Source organism: Nycticebus coucang, chromosome 6 (genome assembly GCF_027406575.1).
Source record: "Nycticebus coucang isolate mNycCou1 chromosome 6, mNycCou1.pri, whole genome shotgun sequence".
Classification (NCBI taxonomy): Eukaryota; Metazoa; Chordata; class Mammalia; order Primates; family Lorisidae; genus Nycticebus; species Nycticebus coucang.
This window is the reverse complement of record NC_069785.1, coordinates 100,475,749-100,497,991: the sequence shown is the minus strand read 5'-3', so window position 1 is coordinate 100,497,991 and position 22,243 is coordinate 100,475,749. Positions and strand designations below refer to the sequence as shown.

Below are 22,243 nucleotides of genomic sequence, written 5' to 3'. Positions count from 1 at the left end.
GATGTTTCTGTTGGAATTCAGTTCTACTTTTATTCCATTGTGGCCCTTAAAGATACAGATACAATTTCTGTCTTTTTTAATTTGTTGAGGTTTGATTTGTGACCTAGAATATGATCGATCTTAGAGAATGATCCATGAGCTGACAAGAAGAATGTATCTTCAGTAGTATTGGGGTAAAATATTGTGTTTATATCTGCTAAGCCCAGTGTTCTAATTTTGTATTTAGGTCCATCTTTCTCCACTTAGTTTTTTCTTGAAAGATTTCTCCAGTTCTGTCAGTGGGGTGTTGAAGTCTCTGGATATTATGGTATTGTTGTTTATCATATTGTTCAGACAGAGTAGGGTTTGCTTTATAAATATGTGAGTCTTTAATTTGGGTGCATAAACATTTAGGATTGATATGTCTTTTTGTGGGATAGTGTCCATCTTTGTATTTGCTTTACCTTTGTTGCTTTGAAGTCAATTGTACCTGCAATTAGGCTCAGCACCTGTGGCTCAAGTGGCTAAGGCGCCAGCCACATATATCCTGAGCTGGTGAGTTCAAATCCAGCCCGGGCCCACCAAACAACAATGATGGCTGCAACCAAAAAATAGCCGGGCATTGTGGCAGGCGCCTGTAGTCCCAGCTACTTGGGAGGCTGAGGCAGGAGAATCTCTTGAGCCCAGGAGTTGGAGGTTGCTGTGAGCTGTGATACCACAGCACTCTACCCAGAGTGACAGCTTGAGGCTCTGTCTCAAAAAAAAAAAATTTGTACCTGCAATTAGAATTCATCTCCCACTTTCTTTTGGATTTCATTTCTGTGAAATACTGTTTTCCAGCCCTTGACCTTGAGTCAGTTAAAGAATAGATTTCTCTATGCAATATGAAACTTGATTTTACAGGATATGGAATCTTAGGTTCACAGTTTTATTTAAGAAGATTGAAGATAGGAGCCTACTCTCTTCTGGTTTATAAAGTTATTGCTGAGAAGTCAGCTCTTAAAACTGATGGGTTGCCCTTGTAGGTCAGCTGCTGCATACACCAGCTTGAAATTTTTCTTTTTAATTTTGGGTTTTGCCAAGTTAATTAAAATGTGTCATCCTGGTATTCAATATTCGTCTGGTAGGTGTGTGTCTGAATCTTTGGCAATGCTTGGGAATATAATATTATCGACTAGAGCTTCCTCGCTTTGGGTACTGTGCTCTTCTTCAGTGATATATGTAATTTGTATGTTTGCACACTTCATGCGGTCCTATTACTAAGAAATTGCTCTGCTTTTGCTTCTTTTCTGCCTCTTTAAATGACTAGGTTAGCTTGAAAGCCTTGTCTTCAAGTTCTGAGATTCTTTCTTTTTTTTTTTTTTTTTTTTGTAGAGACAGAGTCTCACTGTACCGCCCTCGGGTAGAGTGCCGTGGCGTCACACGGCTCAGAGCAACCTCTAACTCTTGGGCTTACGCGATTCTCTTGCCTCAGCCTCCCAAGCAGCTGGGACTACAGGCGCCCGCCACAACGCCCGGCTATTTTTTGTTGCAGTTTGGCCGGGGCTGGGTTTGAACCCGCCACCCTCGGCATATTGGGCCGGCGCCCTACTCACTGAGCCACAGGCGCCGCCCGTTCTGAGATTCTTTCTTCTCCATAGTTTAAACTGTTGTTGAAACTATTGTATCTTGAAACTCCCTGAATGCCTCCTTCAATTCTTTAAGCTCCGTTAGATCCTTCCTCATTTCGTCCAGATCTTTGGAGAGTTTGTCTTTAATTTCATTAAATTCTTGGGACATTTTTTGGACTTATTTTTTCTAGTTTTCCACTTTCCTATCAATTTCCTTGATCATATTTGCCATCCATAATTTCAATTATATTTTGTCATTTCCACTGTTCCATTATGGCTGGAATCTTCTGTGGTAGTTCCATTTTGATCCCTTTGGGGAGCTGATCTGTTCTCATTCTTTGTGTAGCCAGAGATTTTTTGTTTCTCCTCATGCATGGTTTCTTTTTCTTTACTTCCTTCCCCTACTTTCTTCTCTTTTCTTCCTTCCCTTCATTCCTCTTTAGGTCTGGGCTTTGTGTTAAAATGGTTTACTATTCTCTTAGGTATCCAGCAGAGTTAATTTTTTTTTTTTTTTTTTTGTCGAGACCACTAGGTGGCCCTCCATATCTTCAGAGACAGCCAGTTCTGAATGTTGAAATTCCCTGTCTGGAGTTTGGGTTTCTTAATATTCATCAACTAGTTGCCAAAGGAATAAGGCTAGATTTCCTATTCCTGTTCTTGAAGATTTGGGGTGGTGCCAGAAGCCTAGAGGGTACACTGGACATTCAAGGACATCGTGACCTAGGTTTTTTTTTTTTTTTTCTTTTCTATTTTTGGTGCCCCCCCACTGTCATTCTGTGCCTTTACAACACTTTTTCTGATGTGGACAGTCCAGATGGCAGTGGCTGGCCACCTACTTTCTGGGAAGCTGAGGTATGAAAAATGCTGTTATGCTTCACCCCTCTTCTGGCACTGTCACCTGTTTATTCAGGACCCCTTCTGTAAAGTTCAGCCATGAAGAATGTAGGCATCAATCCTCCTACCCCTCACATGTCAGTGCACAGCAGCAGGGACAGCAGCCAAGGAATCTGGATCTCCACAGGCAGTGCCATTTCCCACTTCACCCCCTTGATATTGTCAGCCATTTGGGAGGCTACAGGGGCCTATTTTATTTTGGGTTTAATTATGTGTTTCTATAATCGGTGATGTTGAATATGCTGATAATTTTGTTATTCTGATCTGATAGACTTTGTCTCTTATTTGGGCTATTAATTTTGTTCGTATACATTTAATCTAATTATTAATAGGCTCTGTGTGTAATTCCAGCTTAACGAAAGTCGAGGCAGGATTGATTGCTTGACACCAGGAGTTTGAGACTATTCTGTGCAACGTTGTGAGATGCTTGTCTCTACCCAACAATTTTTTTTTTTTTTAAAGACAGAATCTTAGTTTGTCTCCCTAAGTCAGCGATTCTCAACCTGTGGGTCATGACCCACAGGAACTGTATGTATTAAAGGGCCAAGGCATTAGGAAGGTTGAGAACCACTGCCCTAGGTAGAGTGCTATGGTGTCACAGCTCATAGCAACCTCAAACTCTTGGGCTTAAGCAGTTCTCTTGCCTCACTCAGCCTCTCAAGTAGCTGGGACTACAGGTGCCTATAACACCCAGCTATTTTTAGAGACAGGGTCTCACTCTGGCTCAGGCTGGTCTCAAACTCCTGAGCTCAGGCACTCCACCCACCTTGGCCTCCCATAGTGCTGAGATTATAGACATGAGCCACCACTCTCAACCCCCACCCCCAAATTTTTTTGAATCATATAGTATACTTACTAATGTATTTAGACTTATATTTTCTTTCTCATTCTTTTGGAGGAATTAAGTTATTTTTATTCTACTTTTTGAGATCATGATAGAGTTTTCTTCTTTATTAATATAGTAAACTTTTAGTGACTTTTCCAATTAAATCGATTTTGGATTTCTTACATGAACCAGACTTGTTTGTTTATATTACCAGATTCAATTTGCTAATTTTTAAAGTATTTTTATGATGACTTTGTAAGAGAAATGAGTCTAATTTTTTTTCTTGTAATGAAATTATCAGAATTGGCCTCACACAATGTTACCTTTTTCAGTATTCAATAATTTGTATCATTAATTTTACCAATAACCAACTTTTGGGCTTATTAATTTTCCGTATCCTGGTATGTCTTCTATTTCATTAATTATGCTTTTTTGTTATTTCCTTTTTTTTATTTTAATTTGCTGGGGTTATTTATTTATTAGCCATCGTGACTTTAGAGATAAATCTTAGAACAGTGATTTTCAACCTCTTTTCTTTGTGGGGGGCAGGAAAAAGTCTTGCTCTTTTGCCTAGGCGAGAGTCATTGTAGCTCACTACAATCTCAAACTCTTGGGCTTAAGCGATTCTCTTGCTTTGCCCTTTCTGGAACTGTACTCATTTTTTCTGTATTACCATGTTTTTATCTGGAATCATTTCATACTGCCTGAAGAATTCCTTTTAGTATTTCTTTTAGAACAGACATGATTTTTTTTTTTCTTTTTGTGCAGTTTTTGGCCAGGGCCAGGTTTGAACCCGCCACCTCCAGTATGTGGGGCCAGCACACTACTCCTTTGAACCACAGGTGCCACCCGCCAGACATGATACTTTTCTCAACCCTTTTTTTCTTTTTGTCTAATACGTCTTTATCAGCCCTCATTTTGCCCAGGCTAGAGTGTAGTAGCTGTTCACAGGTACACTGATGGGGTACCACAGCCTGGCACTCCTGGGCTCAAGCAGTCCTCCCACCTGAGTTTCCAGAGTAGCTGGGACTATAGGTGTGTGCCATGGCATTTGGCTTGCCTTAATTTTTCAAAAATATTTTTCTGGGTAGAGAACTCCAGGTTGGCATTTTCATCCTTTTGAATGTAATTTTATTCTTGTTAGCTTCTATTTATTTTTTTCCTGTTGAAAAGTCTAATTATTATTTCTTTGAAAGTAATGTAGCCTTTTTCTTTTTGATGTTTTTTAAGATTTCACATTATCTTTGGTCTTTTTTTTTAGCGGTTTAATGATGGTTTGCCTAGATGTATCTTTCTTTTTATCTGATTTATTTTGATTGATCTGTCTGTTAAGAGTGTATCTTGTTTTGCTTTTTAAGGTGTGGACATGGGTACATATCTAAAAATGTTTTTCATTATCTGGAGACTTTTTTCAACTAAGGAAATTTTCTGTTATTATGCCTAGGCATTGTACTATCCTATTATGCATATATGTTATCCTACTTTATTGTCAGTTCTTCAGGACCACTGGATACCTATAAGTTGTTCTCTGCTTTTTATCCATTTTAATTACTGTAAACTTTTATTTTTATTTTTATTTTTATTTTATTTTTTTATTTTTTTGAGACGGAGTCTCAAGCTGTCGCCCTGAGTAGAGTGTCATGGCGTCATGGGCTTAAGTGATTCTCTTGCCTCCTAAGTAGCTGGGACTATAGGTGTCCCCACAACGCCTGGTTATTTTGTTGTTGTTGTTGTTGTTGTTGTTGCAGTTGTCATTGTTGTTCAGCAGGCCTGGGGCAGGTTCAGAACCGCCAGCCTTGGTGTGTGTGGCTGGCGCCCTATCCACTGGGCTACAGGCACTTAAACAATTTAATCCTTGTCTTAGTCCTCCTCATTTTGAGGAAGTTTCATGAGTTTGTGTTCTCATTTCTCTTTTGGTATCATATCGTTTCATTCTCTTCAATGTTCTGCAGTCTCTTATTTAAATTGCTTTTACTGGCTATAGAAGGGCTCTCCTGGCATCTTCTGTGAAGAACTGTATTTATTCTTGGATAAACTTAAGGCATTTTTACTAGTATGTTTGAATTTATATAAACTTGTGTACCGTAAATTCTTATATGTAAGAATTTTTCTCTTCTTAGAAACAGTGAATGGAAAACTGCAAGCATATATGGTATGCTGCTTTCAGAGCTCTTCCAACCTTACCTCCTGCCCTCTGCTAACTTCCTACAAACCCCAGAAATAAAGCACTGTCCCTTATCAGTTTCCACCTCTAAATGTATTCCATTGTTCAGATTATAGCCTCAGACAAGTGGGAGAATGAATAAGGGGTAACAATAGCTCTGGCTGGTGTCATGGGAATTTCCCCATCAGAGGAAATGAGTCTCTTCTTTCTGGTTAACAAAAGTCTGGGATAGGCTTGTTGCCTGTAGCTCAGTGAGTAGGACGCTGGCCACATACACCGAGGCTGGCAGGTTCAAACTTGGCCCAGACCTGCTAAATAACAACGACAACTGCAATCCGAAATTTCTGGGCCTTGTGGCAGACACCTGTAGTCCCAGCTACTTGGGAGGCTGAGGCAAGAGAATCGCTTAAGCCTAACAGTTTGAGGTTGCTGTGAGCTGTGATGCCACAGCACTCTACTGAGGGTGACATAGTGACACTCTGTCTCAAAAAAAGAAGAAAATAAGTCTGGGTACTGGGGTACTCAGGATAGATAGAAAATTCCAGAGGTATTTCTGTTAATCTCAGAGTATCAGCTAGGCTTTGGCCTATTAATTATTTTAACCCTTAATATTCTGTTAGGTTAATCTCAAATAGATTTATCAAAACTTTAAATATATTCTAAATTATAAATACTAAGTGCTAAGGTTTTTTCTTCTAGAAAATCTTCTAGATTTGAATTCACCTTTTTTAAGTGGAGTATAACAAAGTCAGGAATTCAAATTTCTTTCATTGAGGTTTGTATTTTTATTTGTACAGGTCCTGCTCAGTCTGGAATTTTGTCAGATCGTGAAGTTGTGAATCTCTTTCTTCATTTTACTGTAAATCCTAAACCCCGAGTTGAATACATTGACCGACCGAGGTGCTGCCTAAGAGGAAAGGAATGTTGTATTAACAGGTTCCAGCAAGTAGAGAGCCGCTGGGGGTACAGTGGGACAAGTGACCGAATCAGGTATCTGTCGCGTTTTGGACTTGGAGATGGAATGGGGGTAGCAGTGAGCATTTGGCCTTTATCCTCATATTGTGGTGATTGACCAACATTTTATTTTATACTGTGTTTAATAAATTTTTAAAGTTAATATACGAGTCAGGTCACTGTGGCATCCAGGGAAGAATCAAAGTAAAAAGGTCTTATCTTTCGCAAATTCTGCTTGGGTCACTCACTACTGGTGAGCTGAGTTCTAGACCTTAGTTAATCAAACACTATTTTCATAGGCTTAGGGCTAAAATTTAAATAAATTTATTCTCACTATGTTTAGTGTCAACTGTTTCTTTGTATAGCTGTTGCATAGGAAATAATCTCAGTGTAAAAGCTTTGAATGAAGAAAAAATTTTAAATCTTCAAAAATGCATGCATATAATTCTGTTGAGAAATTTATCTTTACTGTGTTTCTATAGGTTAACTAACTGTCAAAATAGAACTGGTACCAGTTTTCATAAAACATGCCTTTTGGATTTCAATTATTTAATACCATTTTAGTATAAAACTAGAAATAAAGTCTTGGTGCCTGTTATTCAGTGGTTAGGGCACCAGTCACATGCACGAAGGCTGGTGAGTTGGAACCCGGCCAGGGCCTGCTAAACCACAATGACAACAGTAACAAAAAAACAGCTGGGTGTTGTGGCGGGTGCCTGTAGTCCCAGCTATTGGGAGGCAGAGGCAAGAGAACTGCTTAAGCCCAAGAGTTTGAGGTTGCTGTGAGCAGTGATGCCATGGCACTCTACCAAGGGCGACATAATGAAACTGTCTCCAAAGGGGAAAAAAAACCTAGAAATAAAGAACAAGTTGTTAATATTAGATCTCTGGTTGGGCAAAAGATTATTACAAATCTTGGGTTCAAATGAAAATTAAAAATGCATTTGTAAAATATTGAATAATTATTCACAATAAGAATAGTATATATAAAAACTTACAGGATGAGGGCAAAAGTTACATACAAAGAAAAGTAATAATTAGCTAATTTCGGTAAATAGAATAGAAATAAATGATTTAGGCATTGAACCTGAGTAGCTAGGAAATTAGTAGGAAAAGAATGAGAAGAAAAGAGAAAGAGGTAAATGTAGAAATTAATGAATTAAAAATAGAATTGATAAATCCATAAGCTGGTCCCTTAAAAAGACCAATAAAGGCTTGGCGCCTGTAGCTCAGCAGCTAGGGCACCAGCCACATACCAGAGCTGGCTGGTTTAAACCCAGCCTGGGCCTGCCAAACAACAATGACAACTACAATTAAAAAAAAGAAAAAAGTAGCCAGGGGTCATGATGGGCGCCTGTAGTCCTAGCTACTTGGGAGGCTGAGGCTTAGTTTTCAGCTTTAAGCCCAAGAGTTTGAGGTTGCTGTGAGCTGTGACGCCACGGCCCTCTACCAAGAGTGACTTAGTAAGACTCTGTATCAAAAAGATAAAAAGACCAATAAAATCAGTAAACCTTTGGCAAAGGTAAATAATTACATTTAGAAATAAACATGGGAATATAATCATATGCTGAGATTTTTATTTTAATTCTGGGTTTACTCTGTGTTAATAAATTGAACATCTTGATGGAATGGATCATTTTATAGGCAAATATAAATTATCAAAATTGACTGAAGAAGAAAGCCTGAATAGACCAATTACCATGGAAGGAATTAAAAGTTATCAAAGAACTATCCCTTCACAAGGTGGTTTTTACAGGTGAGTTTTATCAAATCTTCAAGGAACAGATAGTTTCCTTGAGCATTAAAAGAAGATACTTCTTGGTTAATTAATGAAGGAAGCATAACCCTTATGTAGGAATCTGACAAGACAAAAAGTATTCTAGATCAACCTCACTTAAAATGTAGAAGAAGAAATTCTATACAAAATATTGCCATGTAGAATCTACATGTACCTTAGAAGAATAATACTGTATGAGCAAATGGAGTTTATTTGAAGATTGAAAGAATGGCTTAATTTGGGAAAAATGTATTAATACATAATTCATCACAGTCTAGATCAAAGGAAAAAAAGATTTGATTTTAATAGATCTCAAAAAGGCTTTTGATAAAATTTCACCTTCATTCCAGGTATAACTGTTAATAGATTAAGTCTAGAAGAATACTTCTTTAATCTCAAGATAGGGATGCCTGGGGCGGCGCCGGTTCAAACCCAGCCCCGGCCAAACTGCAACAAAAAAATAGCCAGGTGTTGTGGCGGGCGCCTGTAGTCCCAGCTGCTCGGGAGGCTGAGGCAAGAGACTGTGTAAGCCCAAGAGTTACAGGTTGCTGTGAGCCATGTGATGTCATGGCACTCTACCCAACGGCAGTACAGTGAGACTCTGTCTCTACAAAAAAAAAAAAAAAGATAGGGATGCCTGCCACCTTTGCTTTTCTTCAGGAGTGTTATAATTCTGATCAACATAGTTATAAAGGACAAAGAAATTAGCGACTGGAGTAGGGGGAAGGAAGAGGCCTTGTCATTATTTGTTCATGACATAATGTACTTTGATAGTTCACAACTCAATCAAACCTGCTTCTCCCTTTTTTATAATAAATATTTTGTGATTTCCATTTTACTAACTTGAAATGCAATGGATAGATAATACACTTCGCACGCGTGCGTGCATGTGTGTGTGTGTATGTATATATATTCTTTTTTTTTTTTTTTTTGAGACAGAGTCTCACTGTGTCGCCCTCAGTAGACTTCTGTGGCATCACAGCTCACAGCAACCTCAAACTCTGGGCTTAAGTGATTCTCTTGCCTCAGCTTCCCAAGTAGCTGGGGCTACAAGGCGCCTGCCACAACACCTGACTGTTTTTTGGTTGCAGTTGTCATTGTCATTTAGCAGGCCCAGGCCTGGCTCAAACCCACCAGCTTCAGTGTATGTGGCCAGTGCCCTACTCACTGAGCTACCGGCACCAAGCCCACATGTACTTTCTTAATGGCCTAGCTGTAATATAAAGAAATAAATGTACCAATAGTAGTTCAGTTCAAAATGTAGACTTTGGGCTGAATGTAGTGGCTCACACCTATAATCCAAGAATTTTGGGAAGCTGCAACAGGAGGATTGCTTAAGGCCAGGAGTTCAAGACCACTCTGACCAACATAGCAAGACTCTGTCCCTTAAAACAAATTTAAAAATTAGGCAGAGATGGTGGTATACTTAGGAAGCTGAGACAGGAGACTTGAGCTCAGAAATTTGAGGTTGTGGGGAGCTATGATCATGGTACTGCATTTCAGCCTGGGTGACAGAGAGAACCCTGTCTCATTAACAAAAAAAAAATAGACCTTGAGCATGATAGCTGCAGAAAAGAAACTGCATAGTCAGATGCAGGGCATATATTCATCAGCAAGATGAGACAGTTGTACTTGTAGGGTACAGGTAAATTATATTAATATCTTAAATATTGTCAGCAGTAAGTCATGTCATTTACTTTAAAGGTTGCAGATAAAACAGTATGTATAGTTGGTCTTCCTCATGGTGTTTGCATTTGTGAACTTGCCTACGCGCTGACATTTATTTGTAAACCCCCAAATCAACACAGGGGGTGCTTTCTTAGGCATTTTCAGCAAAAGACTTACGTTGTCAGACCAGCATATTCCCACCTGCAGTTGAACAAAATGCTTTCCCATTCCAGCCCTCCTACAGAGGTGGGCGAGGTGAGGGGGACAGTGCAGTGTAGTGCAAGAAACTCCTGTTTCTGGGTGGGCTGGACAAGACTGGATTCCTAGCTCTGGCATCTGTTAGTGGGGAAACCTTAGGAAAGTAACTTAACACTTCTGAACTCTGTTTTCTCTTTTATAAAATACAGAAAATAGAATATATTAGGATGAGTTGGTTTTAGGATTTAAGATTATAGTTTATGTGAAAGAGGTTTGTTTGCTTTCATATATTCTCCCTGGGAGCAATGGTTTAGTATTTTGCTAATTCTATGTTATAGAATATAACTACCACAAATGATAAAACTTCTGTATTTCTTCTGCTTATGTAGTAGTTGCTTCTTGTATAAGTTAGTGAATATTAAAATTGCACTAAATAATCTTAGGTTTCTGAATAAAATGGAATTAGGTTCAAGGCTTGTAGTTATAAAGAGATTTTTCATATATATGAATTCGGGCAAGATACTTAAAAGTTGACAGATTCTTTGTTATGGGTGACTATTCTATGCACTGGGAAGCCTTAGGGCTTCCACAGGCTAATTTTGTGAGGACTTTTTTTTATTTTTTATAGAGACAGAGTCTCATTTTGTTGTCCTCAGTAGAGGGCTATGGCGTCACAGCTCACAGCAATCTCCAGCTCTTGGGCTTCTTTGGCGATTCTCTTGCCTCAGCCCCCCAAGCAGCTGGGACTACAGGCGCCTGCCACAACGCCTGGCTATTTTTTTGTTGCAGTTTGGCCAGGACCAGGTTTGAACCCGCCAACCTCAGTATATGGGGCCAGCGCCCTACTCACTGAGCCACAGGGGCCGCCCTTGTGAAGACTTTTAGTTTCTTATCTGTGGTATGGATATCACGAAAAATATGTGTGGACCTTTTCTGTTGTTCTTTTTTTTTCTGCTAATCAGCAGTGTTTGTTTATTTAATGTGTGGCCCAAGGCAACTCTTATTCTTCCAATTTAAGGCAGAGAATTTTTGTGGTTTTTTTTTTTTTTTGGCCAGGGCTGGGTTTGAACCCGCCACCTCTGGCATATGGGACCGGCGCCCTACTCCTTGAGCTACAGGCGCCACCCTAAGGCAGAGAATTTTAAAAAAAGGTTAGATAGGCCTACATCATAGGCAATCTAGTATCCTTGACTCCTTGCCAACACTGCCTCTAAACCTTTGTTAACACAAAGCATGCCTCTTTCAGGGAAGACCTTCTTTTGAGAACAACTAGCCCACCTAAAAATAACCTCAGTATCAGCTAAAAAACTATTAGAACCATAAGTGGCCACTTATAAAATATATGTTTAAAAACCATTGGTATTCTTTTATGTTATCAAAAAATTCAGTTATAGAGATACATAGTGGTTGACAGTTGTACAGATAATTCAAAACTTTGTGCTCACTTCGGCAGCACATACACTAATGATATGAATGTCCTTTTTTTTTTTTTTTTTTTTTTTTTTTTGAGACAGTTTCTTTATGTTACCCTCTGTTTCAGAGCTCACAGCAACCTCAAACTCTTGGGCTTAAGCTATTCTCTTGCCTCAGCCTCCCAAGTAGCTGAGACTACAGGCACCCACCACAACGCCCAGCTATTTTTGTTGTTGTTGTTGAAGTTGTCATTGTTGTTTAGCAGGTGCAGACCAGGTTTGAACCCATCAGCCTCAGTGTATGTGGCCAGTGCCCTAACCCATTGAACTATATATTTAAAATTGATTAAATGGTAATTTTACATATGTTTTACCACATTAAAAAAATTTTATGTATAAATACCCATTTCTAACTTGAATAACATTTGTAGTATTATATTGCTATATTTTTGTAATACATACTGAAAATTACTATAGTATTGTGAATAATCCCATTCACAATACCCTATTTCCCCGAAAATAAGATATCCTCCGAAAATAAGACCTACTTACAGGAAAGATAAGATGTCCCCTGAAAATAAGACCTAGCGCATCTTTGGGAGCACACCTTAAAATAAGACACTGTCTTATTTTCGTGGAAACAGGGTAGTAACAAATAACATAAAAGTAGTAGAATTAAACTCAGTAAGAAATGTATAGTAGGGCGGCACCTGTGGCTCAGTGAGCAGGACGCCGGCCCCATATACCGAAGGTGGCGGGTTCAAACCCGGCCCTGGCCAAACTGCAACAAAAAAATAGCCGGGCATTGTGGCGGGCGCCTGTAGTCCCAGCTACTCGGGAGGCTGAGGCAGAAGAATCGCCTAAGCCCAGGAGTTGGAGGTTGCTGTGAGCTGTGTGACGCCACGGCACTCTACCGAGGGCAATAAAGTGAAACTGTCTCTACAAAAAAAAAAAAAAAGAAATGTATAGTATAGTATATGACCTTTATGAAGAACTGGAGAACTTCAATAAGGGTAGTGTCTTCCAAATTAATTTACATATGTTAAATCAATTCCTTTCAGAAGTCACATAGTTTTGGTGGGGGGTGGCTTGGCAACATTATTTTAAAGTTAGTTTCGAAGAGTGTTTCTCTTTTTAAACAATTGGTACAGATCAAACAAAAATATTGAAACGCTATAAGAAGGTAGTGTTGTATGGAATAGACTACAGTGTTGTGTGGAAATCAACCTAAAATAAATGAACATTTAGAAAATGATAAAGGTGAAGGAAGGATTAAGGGGAAATAAATAGATCAGAATTTTGACCACAAGATAATTTAAAACTTTGTGCTCACTTCAGCAACATATATACTAAAATTGGAAAGATAATTTAAAACTTTGAAGTACACGATAAAGTTAAAAGATAAATGGCTTGGCACCCGTAGCACAGTGGTTGCTACTGCACCAGCCACATACACCGAGGCTGGCAGGTTCGAACCCAGCCCAGGCCAGTTTAACAACAATGACAACTGCAGCAAAAAATAGCCAGGAGCTGTGGCATGCGCTTGTAGTCCCAGCTACTTGGGAGGCTGAGACAAGAGAATCACTTAAGCCTAAGAGTTAGAGGTTGCTATGATGCCATAGCATTCTATTGAGGGCAACAAAAAGTAAGATTCTGTCTCAAAAAAAGGAAAAAAAAGTTAAAAGATAAATGACATATGAGGAACTTTTTATAATGGATATTAGCAACAAAGCATAAATTACTATAATTTAAATTTAACATGCTCTTTCAAATGTGTGTTAAAAAGGCTCATCAATCTATCAGTAGAAAAAAAACGAGAAAAGAACATGAGTGGGTATTTAATTAAAGAGGAAATCCAGTGGCAGTAAGATATGAGCAAATATTTTACATCATTAGTAAACAGAAATATAAATGGAATGTGTCAATCATCAGTTTCTCAAAACAAAGAGGAAGTTAAAATTTTTATGGTTGATAGCCGGGCGTTGTGGCGGGCGCCTGTAGTCCCAGCTGCTCGGGAGGCTGAGGCAAGAGAATCGCGTAAGCCCAAGAGTTAGAGGTTGCTGTGAGCCGTGTGACGCCACGGCACTCTACCCGAGGGCAGTACAGTGAGACTCTGTCTCTACAAAAAGAAAAAAATTCTTATCGTTGAGAAGAGAGAAAATGATCTTTCTACCTTATGTGGTGTCAAGTGTTACCATCCAGAAAGCAGTTTGACAGTGTTTATCTAAAGCCTTAAGACCGTGCCTTTCATTTTCAACAGCAATTCCACTTCTAGGAATTTATCCTGAGGAAATTTAGGGTTTTATAAAGTGATGTAGCCATAAGATTCATTATGGCATTAATATAATAATAAGAACTGCAAATAACCTAGATTATCCAACAAGGAATTAGTTAAATATAGTGAATTAGTAGCAATTTTTTACCATTTTACATGAAAAAGAGGTTACAAAAATATGTATATGATTTTTAAAATAATACAGATATATTCATAGAAAACTGAAAAAGGGTTACCATGGTTGTTAAAAGCCTGGCTTTTGTCTGGACGAGGTGTCTCAACCTATAATCCTACTATTTTGGGAGGCCAAGACGGGTGGATTACTTGAGCTCAGGAGTTCGAGACCAGCCTGCGCAAAAGTGAGACCCCTCTCTACTAAAAATAGAAAAAGTAGCTGGGCAATGGGTACCTATAATCCCAGCTACTTGGGATGCTGAGGAAAGAGAATCTCTTGAGCCCAGGAGTTTGAGATTGCTGTGAGCTATTAAGGCCATGGCACTTTACCCAGGGCAACAGAGTGAGACTTTATCTCAAAAATAAAACAAAAACACATGGGCTCGGCGCCTGTAGCTCAGCGGCTAGGTCACCAGCCACATACACCAGAGCTGGCAGGTTTGAATCCAGCCCTGGCCCACCAAACAGCAATGACAGCTACAACCAAAAAAAAAACTAACAAACAAATAGCCAGGCGTTGTGACGGGCACCTGTAGTCCCAGCTACTTGGGAGGCGGAGGCAGGAGACTCACTTGAGCCCAGGAGTTGGAGGTTGCTGTGAGCTGTGATGCCACAGCACTACCCTGAGCAGCTTGAGGCCCTGTCTCAAAAAAAAAAAAAAAAAAAATAGCTGAGCGTTGTGGTGGGCACCTGTAGTCCCAGCTACTTAGGAGACTGAGGCAAGAGAATCCTTAAGCCCAAGAGTTTGAGGTTGCTGTGAACTGTGACGCCACAGCAATCTACTAACGGCAACATAGTGAGACTCTGTCTCAAAAAAAACAACCATGGCTTTTGATCCAAATAGACTGGAGTTGTGTGGCACACTTTTTTTTTTTAGACAAGATCTCCCTCTCTTGCCCAGGTATGCATTGCCATACCTGGCTAATTTATTTTTTCTTTTTGAGACAGAGTCTCACTTTGTGGCCCTTAGTAGAGTGTCATGACATCATAGCTCACAGCAACCTGAAACTCTTGGGTTCAAACAATCCTCTCACCTTAGCCTCCCAAATAGCTGGGACTATAGGTGCCTACCACAACACCAGGCTATTTTAAGAGGTAAGGGTCTTGCTCTTGCTCAGGCTGGTCTCCAACTCCTAAACTCAGGAAATCCACCCACCTAGACCTCCCAGAGTGCTAGGATTACAGGCATGAGCCACCGCACCCGGCTCTGGCTAATTTTTGTAGAGACAGGGTCTCACTGTGTTGTTTAAGGTGATCCAAGCTGGTCTCAAACTCTTGGCCTAAAGTGATCCTCCTGCTTTAGCCTCCCAAAGTGCTAGGATTACCGGTGTGAGCCACTATGGCCGGTTGCAATGCTTCTTTAACAAGGGATTCTGCATTTCCATTTAGTACTAGACCCCACAAATTATGTTGCCCGTCTTGTCTGCCTATTGTTCCCTACACCCCTTTTGCCATTTCTGACCGCCAAAGCTTATCTGTGCAATCTCCTCCATCCAGAACCATCCTTCCCTTACATAAACCCTCTTTCTGCAGTTCTTCAAAGACTCAATGTAGATGTTGTCTTTGGGTTGCCTCCTGGACCCTTCCCACTCCACTTTCCCTGTCCTGGTCGCCCAACACATAGCATGCTCAGCCATGTCTATTAGATAAACTGAATGAGAAGGCAAAGTGTGGCAAGTGCCACAAGAGACCTACAAACTGTTACAGAGGGTAAAACGAGGCAAGGAAGGCAGAAAGTCTTTTCAACAGCTCACAGAGTGGCGCGAGAACCCCACCTGCCATGTGGCACACTTTTGACCTGGACAAGTTAATTTCTCTAAAATTCAATTTAACTACAAAAACTTCAGAAACAAAAATGATACTATTACCTAGTACATAGGATCACTATGATAATTAAAGGTAAAAATTCAGTGAAGAACTAACGCTTCGTGCTTGGCACATTCGGAAGTGCCCATTAAGTGGTGGTGGCATGCTAGTAGTATTAATCATAGTTGAAGTTACTGCTGAATTTCTTGAGAATTACTCAATGTTTGATATCACAGATTATCTCAGATTGTATAGACTTGTAGTTTCATCAGTATTGTCAGTTTTCATATATTTACAAAATGGAGTAAGATGGGTCAATATTTCTTACCTATTATGACCAAATTGTACTAGCTAGTTGTTTTGATGGAATCCTCAGTTGAGTCACTTGTGTAAATTAGGGCATGTCTCAATCCTTCACCCCCAGTATTTTCTGTTACAACAGTCCATTTCCTTCATTTTCAACAGCAATTCTACTTCTAGGAATTTATCCTGAGGAAAATTAGGGTTTTGTAAAATGATTTATTCTACTCCAACAGAGGTAGAAACTGGGCCCTGTTGACTTTATTTCTCCAGTGCCAGGCCCAGTGTCGTAACGTGACAGGCCCTCTGTAAGTGAACATTGGTTGACCTGACAGATTGTCGTGTCTGGGATGCTAGGCTTCAGTCCTGCTGAAGGGGATGTACTAACAGATTGGGACTAGTACTGTACTAAAGTTATCATTACAAAGGTGGGTATTTAGGTCAGACAGATTCCTTTTACAGTGCAGAAAACAAATTTAAGTTCCTTTTAAATTTGAATTTACTGTAGAAAAAAAGCTTCTTCGAAGTCAGCAAAAACATTTCCAAGGATATCTAATTTCTGACAGTTTTTTAAAGCAAAACTGGATATTCCCGATAACACATTAAAAATTATAAAACTTCTGAATATGAAGATTTACAGAATTATTTATGTTACTTTATTTTTGGCTTTTTTCTTTCAGGTTCACAGTTAATAGAAGAATCTCCATAGTCGGATTTGGCTTATATGGATCTATTCATGGTCCCACAGATTACCAAGTGAATATACAGGTATACTTTTTCCCCTGCTGTATATCATCTTGAATTATAACAAACATAATTTTATAATAAGACTGTTTTGACAGAAATCCAAGTTTCAATGTAAAAAGCATTAGAAGGACGGTTGGTAGCATTGTAAACCAAGAAAGTTCTGGTTTTAGTTGATCTAAAAAAATCTAGTTTCAGAAAATTGGGGTACTTCAGAAATGCATCAGCATACAGTGAACTACCTTTTGTCCAGGAATCCCTTATATTAGTACTTCCTGCTGTGAACAATCTTAAAGCTCCCTTGTGCTTTTTCCATGGTACTTTGCACTAGAGGACCTTGAAACAGTCTCATTTCTTCTAACTGAATACCCTGTGACTGTCTTGTTCTAAGGTCTGCTTTGCCTCATTTCTTCCAGATAGTGCACTAGGACCTTTCTCCTTCCCTTCCTTATTAATGAAACAGTGCTGTCTGTACTATTTTTTTTCCAAGGATTTTTTTTTTTTCATTTTCCTTTTTTTCCCCATTTATTTATTTTTATTGAGACAGAGTCCCACTTTGTGGCCCTCAGTAGAGTGCTGTGACATCATAGCTCACAGCAACCCCCAACTCTTGGACTGAAGCCATTCTCTTGCCTCAGCCTCCTAAGTAGCTACGACTATAGGCGCCGGCCACATTGCCCGACTGTTTTATTTTTTTGTTGTTGTTTGTTTGTTTTTTGTAGAGATGGGGTCTCACTCTGGCTCAGGCTGGTCTCAAACCTGTGAGCTCAGGGCCGTCCACCTGCCTCAGCCTCCCAGAGTGCTAGGATTACAGGTGTGAGCCACCACACCCAGCCTGTTCTCTGTACTTTTGATTGTATACCTCAATTATAGTAAAATTTTTTTCTTTGTTTTGAGATGTAGTCTTGCTTTGTCATCAGGCTAGACTGCCTCAGTGTCATCACAGACTCAAACTCCTAGGCTTAAGAGATCCTCCTGCCTTAGCCTCCTGAAGCTAGGACTTCAGGTGCCTGCCACAGCACCTGGCTAATTTTTCTATTATTTGTAGAGTCTCACTCTCACTGGTCTCAGATAGTAAAATTAGTTTCGAAAACATCCATATGGGTATTTTTATTTGCAAACTATATCTACAATACTATATGTATATTTTGTATATAAATTAAAACATGAAAAGAGAAAAGTAAACAGTGTTTCAAATTTTTGTTTAACAACAGAAAAAAACTACTTTCTCCAAAATGTTGTTAATGTTATTTTTATTTATTTTTTATTTTATTTTATTATTTTTTTTTGTAGAGACAGAGTCTCACTTTACCATCTTTAGTAGAGTGCCATGATGTCACAGGACTCACAGCAACCTCTAGCTCTTGGGCTTCCACGATTCTCCTGCCTCAGCCTTCCGAGCAGCTGGGACTACAGGCACCCGCCACAACGCCCAGCTATTTTTTGGTTGCAGTTCAGCCGGGGCTGGGTTTGAACTCGCCACCCTCGGTATATGAGCCGGCGCCCTACTCACTGAGCCACAGGCACCACCTGTTAATGTTATTTTTAATAATAAAAACTTTGGCAAGGCCTGGCCCAATGGCTCACACCTGTAATTCTAGTCCTGGGAGGCCAAGGCAAGAGGATCAGGACCAGCCTGAGCAAGAAGGAGACCCCATCTCTACAAAATAAAAAATTAGCCAGGTGTGTTGGCATGTGCCACTGTAGTCTCAGCTACTCAGGAGGCTGAGGCAAGAGGATTGTTTGAGCCTGGGAGTTGAATTCAGGTTGCAGTGACATATGACAAGGCTATTGCACTCCAGCCAGGGTAGACTTTGTGATCACATTGCATGGTTAATTTTCAAAATACTGGTTTTATATTTTGTGATGTAATGGTTAAACATCTAGTTCAATGATAGCTGGAAAAGATACCTCACTGCAGCACATAGGTGATACCATGCTCTAGATGGAAGAATTGCATTATTCACTGTGATAATGAAATCATTATCCTCATTTTCTAATCCTGTCCACTAAGGTTTATAGTGAAATTCAGCTGATAAACGTACATCACTCATGTCAATTTGTTCTCATAAACCCATTAGAAAGTGAAATTTTTTTCTTGGTTTTTTTTTTTGTTTGTTCGGGGTTTTTTTGAGACAGTGTCTCATTTTGTCGCCCTGGGTAGAGTGCCATGGTATCATAGCTCACAGCAACCTCTAACTCTTGGGCTTAAGTGATTCTCTTGCCTCAGTCTCCCGGTAGCTGGAACTACAGGCACCCACCACAACACCTGGCTGTTTTCTTGTAATTGTTGTCGTGGTTGCTTAGCATGCACCAGCCCAGGTGCATGTGCCCAGCGCCCTAACCACTGAGCTATGGGAGCCGAGCCTAGAAAGTAAAATTTTTAATAATTTTTAATAAATGTTTTCAACCCACTGAAATTATTTATTTGAAAGATTTTTAAATCTTTAGAATATTTAGAGTTTATAATTTTAGAATATTTTATTTCTATATTTTTCAGGTGCAGAAAAACCTCAGTAAACCTCTGAAGGGTATAAATGATTTTCATAATCGTTCACATTGCACTTTGTATGCTTTATAAAGTATTGTTGAGATCTTCTTCACTAGAAGGCACTTAACCAGTCTAGATAACCCCAGGCTGGGGAGGACCGAGGGCCCCACTGCCACCCTTTTGACTATGGAGCTCCTCTCTTCCTTATGCCATGTGTCACATAGGACACCAGAGCCTGTGGCTCAAGCAGCTGGGGCGCCAGCCACATACATCTGAGCTGACGGGTTCGAATCCAGCCTGGACCCGCTGGACAACAGTGACAGCTGCAACCAAAAGATTGGCGGGCGCCTGTGGTCCCAGCTGCTTGGGAGGTTGGGAGAATCGCTTGAGCCCAGGAGTTGGAGGTTGCTGTGAGCTGTGATGCCACAGCCACTCTACCCAGGGCGATAGCTTGAGGCTCTGTCTCAAAAAAAAAAAAAAAAAAAAAAAGATAAATTACAAACAGTATGAGCAAGATAAATAAAAACAAGTTTTCTTTATTTTCTTCCCCCAGTAGCTAGTATCATGCCTGCCCCAGATCCACTGCAGCACTCTGAGTTAAAAGATGGTAAACCCCAGTGCCCACCCAGGCCTGGATGGGTAATTTTAAATAGAGAAAGCAGGCTGTGTAGGAGAGACTGGGGAGGGAGGAAGTTGTGGGGGATGTAGAGTATTTAAAGGGACAACCACCACTTAGCTCCTAGTAGTAGCTGCAATGTGGTGGATGCCTGTAGTCTTAGCTACTTGGGAAGCTGAGGTAAGACATAGTGAGACTGTCTCAAAAACAGAAGTCTAAAGCTAAATACTGATAGTTTACCAGTTTACAACCTTTGCTTTAACTCTGTAGTAAAGGCTCAGTCCTGTGGGAAATTTCTCTCAAGACCAGGTACCAACAGGTATGGTCCCTGGCTCAGCCTTTCTCTTACACATTTATAATTGCCTTGGTTTGATTCACAGTATTAAATGAAAGTGCCAAAATCCTGTTTTATAAACATATGGTAGCAAAAAGACATGTTGGGTTAGAAGATTGCAAGAGCAGTAGACAACCCACTTACACTACCACTCTCTGTGGACCATTAGGGAAAGGTGACAGACTTTTAGGACTGTAACAGTTACATCATCTAAGTACTCTTGTATTCCATCTTCTGTAATATCCCCATGGGACAGCAGTATTAAAGACAACAAATCTATAAGTGGATTATTAGCAATGGCCAAAAGCAGATGTAAAATATACAGTATATTCGTATGCTAATAATGATTCCATGTTCTAGTTGTTTAATGCTTTGGCATTTTCTAGAGATTTTTACCTATATTTTATAGATTTTTTAAAATGACTAAGTCAATGAGCTTTAAAGTCAGATCTGCCCGAGTAAAAATCTCAGCTGTGTTGCCTCTAAGGTGCAACTATGGGCAAATTGTTTAGCTCCCCAAGCCTCAGTTTCCTCGTCTGCTGAGACAGCAGTGATGGCTGCATTACAGTTCTGTGAGGACTGCTAGAGACAGTGCATATAAAGTGTTTGGCACACAGTCTTGCTAGTTTTGTTTGTTGCTGTTGTTTTATAATTTGATTCTCAACAATAATCTTAGGAAGAAGACAAAACAAGATTTCTTTCCCAAATTAAAAGATAAAACTGAAGTTTAGAAAAGTGAAATGGTTTGCTCTAGATTGCATGGTCACAACCAGATGCCTTATTCTGGGACACCATTGTGTCATGTTGTTTTATTATCATTTTTTGTTGACCTGTGACACACAGATGAGCATGCATCATTGTGAGGGGTACATAACGTTCACAGACTGAACATGCCTGTGTGACCAGTGCCTGGACAAACAGGACATCACAGCGCCCCAGAAGCCCAGTCACTGTCCTGACCTCTCACAGCACAGAAGCTGTTTCTGTTCACTACTAGTTTTTATCTAATGTAGCAAAAAGGCAGGTTTCTATCTGCCTGTGCTGTGCTTCCCCAGGCATAGAAGACCTTTTCTCTCTTACCCTGGTAAGCTCTGACTTGAGCTTTTAAAACTCTTCTCTTCTTCAGCTAACCAGCTCAACAGAATTGGCTTTTCCTCTGTGCATGGCTCTCTGCAGCCCCTGCTCTGAACTGCCTCTGTGAACATGTCTTCTCTAGTGAGGGTGTCCATCCGTGCCTAGCATAGAGCATGGCACAGATTGTGGGACTAAATTGGAAAGGCAGAAGTTTTACACTGAATATTCATAAAACTGGCACTGTATTTAAGGTCATTTTAATTATAATAACGTTTAGAAATACTAAGAGAATTTTCTGGCAACAAGGCAGACAAGCAGGGAGTAATTTTGCTCAGGAATCTAAAATCCACACAGCACCCTGCAACTTTTGTGAAAGCACCTGTGCTACAGTCAGCCCCAGCTGTCTGACAGCTTATGGTGATAAGTGATAAACAGCATGTTGAAAACCACCTTTGGTGGATATAGGTAAGTAGAGGAAATTAGAACACAGATTTAGTAGTCTGCTCTGCTGTTTCTAAGAGCTTTGTATTCTTTTCCATAATCTTTGTTTCATTTGGTTTAACTTCAATGTCATTTGTCCTTTAAAAATTATAGATCATTGAATATGAAAAAAAACAAACCCTGGGACAAAACGATACTGGATTTAGTTGTGATGGGACAGCTAATACTTTCAGGGTCATGTTCAAAGAACCGATAGAGATCCTGCCCAACGTGTGCTACACGGCGTGCGCTACACTCAAGGTGAGCCCAGTGCCAGGCGGCTTCCCCTGGCCATCACAGAAAGCAGTGTTACTGCTGAGAGTCACGGACAGTGCAGGGCAAGAAACTGAAGTATTCCAGTGCTTCAAGAAAAGTGCTTAGAAACAAACATGTGAATTTAAAGAAATAGTTTCTTAGCACAGTTGGGTTCTGAAAGAGAGTTCTTCAGAAGTAGCTTTTGAGTGGGA

General features: G+C 39.9%; 1 protein-coding gene across 1 annotated transcript in view; it reads left to right on the top strand.

Annotated features, from left to right (window-relative positions):
* Positions 1-22,243, top strand: part of BTBD1 (BTB domain containing 1) — a 58,145-nt gene that overhangs the window by 33,801 nt on the left and 2,101 nt on the right. The window contains exons 5-7 of the mRNA XM_053593327.1: positions 6,271-6,463; positions 16,718-16,805; positions 21,891-22,037. Coding sequence (XP_053449302.1) covers positions 6,271-6,463; positions 16,718-16,805; positions 21,891-22,037 — 428 coding nt within the window. The remainder of the gene's footprint in view (positions 1-6,270; positions 6,464-16,717; positions 16,806-21,890; positions 22,038-22,243) is intronic.